This window comes from Capsicum annuum, chromosome 10 (genome assembly GCF_002878395.1).
Source record: "Capsicum annuum cultivar UCD-10X-F1 chromosome 10, UCD10Xv1.1, whole genome shotgun sequence".
Classification (NCBI taxonomy): Eukaryota; Viridiplantae; Streptophyta; class Magnoliopsida; order Solanales; family Solanaceae; genus Capsicum; species Capsicum annuum.
The window spans coordinates 5458974-5464909 of NC_061120.1; the positions used below are offsets into that span (position 1 = coordinate 5458974).

A 5936-nucleotide genomic window follows, 5' to 3' on the forward strand; every position below is an offset into this window, starting at 1 on the left:
AGCCATAGCATTATGCTCTTTCAACACAAGCATTGCAATGAACAACAATACAACAACTTTCAATGCCATTGAGAGAGAGAAACAGAGAAGGTTAATTTGCACTATAGAAATAATAGTTCGTTGATTTGTTATTTGGTTGATGTGAAAATGTATAAGCTTGCATTGTCTATTTATAGAGGAGACATATATCATTATATTGTTTTTAGATTATTATATGTAAGATAATTTGCGAGATGGATAATCAATGGGCTAGTCACCCTAGCTTGTCCAAAGGTATCTCAATTGAGACCCTTTAATTCCTTGGAAAATTATACTAGTTTTTCTCATTTAAAATTTCAAAGGGACATATGAAAATAAAAAAAAAATTAAAATGGACAAGATATTAAAAGTTAACGTCGTCAGTTACTATGTAAAGTGCAAGGTAAAATTGTGATTTTACCTTACAATGTAAATAAAGTCACTTACCTTATCCTTTGACTGAAAAAATTGGTTTGGTTGGAAATTTACTTTTCCTTCCATATTTATTTGTCCACTTTTGTATTTTGGGATGTCCAACAATACTTGTTCAATTTATAAAACTAATGGATAATGTATCCATTTTATCAATTTTACCCTTGATAGTAAATACAATGCATCAGTCATTGACTTTTTCAAAGTAAAAAATTCATTATATTCAAAGGGTAATATAGTAAAATCATCCATCTACTTATTGTTTCTTAAGACAACTGTCAAGTCAAAAGTGAACACATATTGATGGACGGAGGGAGTATTTGGTGAAGAATTTATTTGGAGACCGTTTTATCATATAAGGTAAAACGTGTTCTTACCTTATTAATTTTCTTTTATAAACTACCCATTGCATTCATTTCTTATTTACTTTATTTGTTTGTTCACTCAAACTCACTGCTCGTGGGTTCTTCAACAATAGGAGAATATTCAACAGACGCATACATGTCAAGAGACTGTAGATTAAGACAATTATCAAAAAATTTAATGGTACGAAGAAATAAAAATAAAGAATCATCATTCTAAATAGGAGTTTCAAAAAAATTAGTTCTCCGTTGGACTTAAAATAATTTGGATATCGACTAGAAATAACCAAATCGTCTTGCGGATTAGTGATACCTATTTTACTCCTAATCAACCTTTTCAAAGGATCATATTTGAGAGATAAAGGAAACGATTGAACCACTAAAGGAAGTCGATTACATCGCACCGAATTTTCATTATACAAAACTTCACCCAAATAAAAGGAAAAAAAAAACATCACCCCAATACAAATTTACTCTTACCTTATTATATAATCCATCTTAAAGTAAGAAATGAATAAAGTTTAACAAATATTTTGAATTATGTATTTTGACAAATTTTTTTTTTTGAATTGATGCAAATGAAAGAAACCTACACTCACACTATTTATGTAGCACAATGCGATGAATTTTGCAGTTTTTATAATGCAACATGAGATTCTGCCTTACAAGATGAGAATTCATACTTGTCTTTCCATCGGCGAGCAAAAGGAAATTTATCATTAAGTCCTATCATGTAACACTCCTTTCCTATGAGAATTTATTATTCTCCACTTTTTAAGTCAAATGATAAGGTATCATGTAACACTCCTTTCCTATGAGAATTTATTATTCTCTACTTTTTAAGTCAAATGATAAGGCAAGTGACTCAATTACCTAGTAAGGTAAACTTGTGATTTGACCTTGCACTTTATCAGGACGAGGTTAACTTTTAATAAACGTGTTTATCTTGTCCATTTTAATTTTTGTTTTCATTTTCATTTGGTCTTTTAAAATTTTGATTGTCCTTTAAGCTTCGACATTATAGGGATTCAACTTAACTCCCTTCGTGAAGAATTATATTTTATGTTTACTCCGCTATTATATATAAAATTTTTGTTAATACACATCTAGTCACCAAACACAAAGTACCTTTTAAGAATGGGAGTGATACTATGCATCAGTGGTACTTCTAATGATACTTCCTCTTTTTATGCCCAATGGTACTATATAAGGAACCATACTTGTAAAATGGTTTTTTTTTTTTTCCATAATATTGACATAAGAAAAATCGTAATTATTGTTTTTTAAATATTTTGAATATCTAAAATTTGATTTATAATATTGAGTTGAGATTGAATTCTATTTATTAATTATCAAATTGTCTCTCAATAATTGAGAAGTGTTACATATAAAATAAAAATAATTTTTCTACATAGTTTTAACACTATGTGAAACACAATTTTATGTTAATAATGATTCTATTGTCTTATGCAAAGTAACATGTACCTCCCCCAACTTAAGAACATCACAAAGTGGTTATAATAAACAAATGATGAACAAATTAAAAAAAAAATCAAAGATAGTAAAAAAAAGAATTTTTGCTAGTGAATGATTAAATCTTAAAATTTCAAAGTAAGCTATTAGTTATATTATAAATTTTTTAATTTTTTTTTTAAATACAATTTCGCAAAGAAAATACACAAGGTTATAATATATCGAGAGTGTTTTTGTAAACAAATAATTTTATTTTTAAAATATAATAATAAGTATTATTTTCAATACATCAAACCAAAACTGCATAAAACATAATTCCAGCATTATTGATCTCATTATTACTAAACTCAGCACTACTAATCCCAACATTACTAATACATCTTATTCAGTACTATCTTATAAACTCTACCAAGCGACCCCTTAATTCTTTGGAAAGTTGTACTATGTATATTCTCATGGGCGGAATTATGAGTTATACAATTTAATTAACTCTTTTTGTGAAAAATTATACTATATATATAAGGTTCAACAACAATAACAACATACCCAGCGTATTCCTATCTAGTGGGATTTGGGGACTGTAAAGTGTACTCAAACCATACCACTACCTCAGGTGAAGTAGAGAGGTTGCTTCCGATAGACCCCCCAGCTTAGAACCAATAACAGTATATTAAACACAAAACATAAATACATATAAACTTGTACAGGCAAAATAAACTAACTACGCTAGCCACAAGATAATACTAGAGCCACAAGAATACAATATGAACTGTAACTCATCTGCCGATGGGCTTAATATGTAGCCCATTATTGCGGATTCTATTCTCGCCGTAGAGAGAACAACAACAACATATTTAGTGTATTCTCACATAATGGGTCTGGAGAGAGTAATATGTATGTAGTCCATATCACTACCTTCGAAGAAGTAGAGAGGCCCCGTCTCAGGACAAAAAGACAGTATAAAAAGTCGTAATAAAATATGAAATAAGATGAAATAATAGCAATAAGACACCCATAGAGTAGTACTATACACTATCTAACTGAAAACACATACCTCACCCTAACCTTCCTAAATAGAAATCCCAACTTATGTGCAATGCCTACGATGGTTAGCTAGGCTACATCAAAGCACTCTTATCTACTGGGTACAACTCATCTAGGATCATGCCGTCACTGTATTTTCTTTTTACCTTTTGAATCTTCTTGTCAAAAATTCTTGTTCCGACGCATTAATATACTAGGTAAAGTGAAAACTTATATGTGTATGCAATTTAGGCTTTATTTTGTATTACTCCCTTCGTGTCATGTTGCTATTTTTTTTTTGTCCGTCTAAAAAAAAAATGTCATTTTCCCTTATTTGATAACTATTTAATGGTATCATATTCATTTTATTCTTAATAGGTCCCACTTTATAAAAAACCTAATTTAGGTGTACGCGCCTTGCGCGTGTACCTCACTTTAATGAGTTCGAACATTACACTAAATAAGATATTTGTTTAAATAATAAAGATGAATATCTAATTTCATGTACCTCTCAATATTTATAGAAGAATTTTCTTAATAAAGTCCTATTTAGGAGTATTTTTCTAATTGAACAGTAGAAAGAAAAATATTAATTAATTCTCCTACCAAATATTTTAGGAGTCCCATATATTTTAGAAAGTCTAGTTAATATAATAAAAAATAATTAAATAATAAATTTAAAAAAATAGTGAAAATATAATTTTGTTTAAAGAAGAGTTTTTTTAATGAAAGACAAAAAGTTCATAACATTTTTCTAAAAGTTTTTACACTTTTAATATATTATAAATAATTAAAAAGTAAATTTTAAGAGGGACAATTTTGTAAACTTTACAAAATCATCATTTATGTTTTAAATTTCATATCCGATCAAATAACGACACATAAAATAAAACGGGAGGAATGCTTCTTTATATTTCAAGCACCATTAGAAATTCTAACCCTACCACTAGATATAAATTTATTTTTAATATTCACGTTTGTCACCAAACACAAAGAAAGTACGTTCGAAGAAAGGGACAATACATAACCTATTAAACAGAAGTGATACTATGCAAGCATAATAAGTTGTACTTCTAAGATTCCACTTTTCCTTTTCAATGGTACTTCATCCCTATTCACCAAACCCCACGCCACCCCACCCTTTTCTTCTTGATTCTTCTCTCTTTTCAATTACTTTTCACTTTTCTGCCTTTCCCTCTCTACAAAATAATTGATCTTCTATGATCACTTAGACTTAAGCCTGTCAAGTGGGTCGGGTGACCCGGCCCACTTAAAGGATCCGGCCCAATTTAACTCGGCTCAATAAACTCTAGGGCTTTAGAATTTTGGGTTTTGAATCAGTTATTTTTTTAATTTGGGCCCGATTAGCCCAGACCTAGCACGGTCCAGACCCGTTGGTTAATCGGTCCGGCCTGACTTGGATTTTTTATTTTTTTTTGAGTTTTGGGCCAAACTAGTCGTTGGCCCAACGGCTATATAACCGTTTTTGGGTCCAAACGGTTAGTTTGGGCCCATTTCTTTAAAAAAAAAAATTACTTTAAAAATTATTTTTTAATCTCAAAAAAAATTCTATAAATACCCTACACCTTCAAATCATTTTTCACTCTCTCAAATCTCAATTCTCAATTCTCAAATATTCTATGTATTTAATTTCTAAAGTGCTCACTTTAATTTTTTTAATTTTGCGATTACTAAGTACGAGTGGAAGTTTCTAAAGTCGCAACCTTCGGATACTTTCAAAATTTGGTATTGTCGTTCCATCTCTTACTTTTAATTTATAATTAGTGTATTAAGAAACCTCGCTACTAAAGATGTTAAAATTTTTTATCCCAAAAACAGTCGTGGTAGTAAAAAATGAATTACTAGCGGTAGAGGTAGTTCAAATAGTAGATATATCTGTGTGCCTTCGCCTCCGGTACTGCTTGGTATACCTTTTGAGGAAGAAATAGGTGTAGGTGCTCACGATATGGATTATTTAGAAGTTCAGAAAAATTATGGTATAGAAGAAGAAAATGAAGTAGATGCGGTTAATTTAGACGAAGAAAATGAAAATATTGGTGAGACACCCGCAGTAGGAAATGTTAACATTAGATCCGAATCGGTTAATCTCCCTCCACGTTCTCCCCGTGCCACAAGACCTCATAAAACAACTAGTGTTGCATGACAATTTTTGAACGTATATCAGATACTGAGATGCAATGCAATATTTGTCAACAAATATATAAGCATAGAAGCGGAGGCAAACAAGGGAGTACGTGTACGTTAATGGTACATAGAGATGAAGCTCACGAAAGAGAGTTAAATATTGCACGAGGTGGTGGGGATGTTGGTGGGCCAACGCAAACTAGAATGGACTCAGCAACCGGTCAGGTAACGAAGAAGTATAATAAATTGAGGGACCGGGAAGAAATAGCTAAAATGGTAGCTGTGGGTTGTTTGTCTTTTAGTTTTCCTTCTTTTGATGCCTTTATTCATTATATACAAGTAATTTATAATCCTATGTTTAACGGTATTCCTAGAAGTACTTGTCGGTCTGATATTTTTAGACTTCATTCACAATATTATTTTTATTTATCAACATTATTAAAAAAATATTCAATGTAGATTGTCCTTAACTTCTGATCTTGG

General features: G+C 30.6%; 1 protein-coding gene across 1 annotated transcript in view; it reads right to left on the reverse strand.

Moving 5' to 3' along the window:
• The window catches only part of LOC107845903, a gene marked incomplete in the record, with an annotated part of 3827 nt that extends 3671 nt beyond the window's left edge, over positions 1–156 (reverse strand). The window contains 1 exon segment of the mRNA XM_016690413.2: positions 1–156. Coding sequence (XP_016545899.1) covers positions 1–69 — 69 coding nt within the window.
• Between the last annotated feature and the right edge of the window lie 5780 nt (positions 157–5936).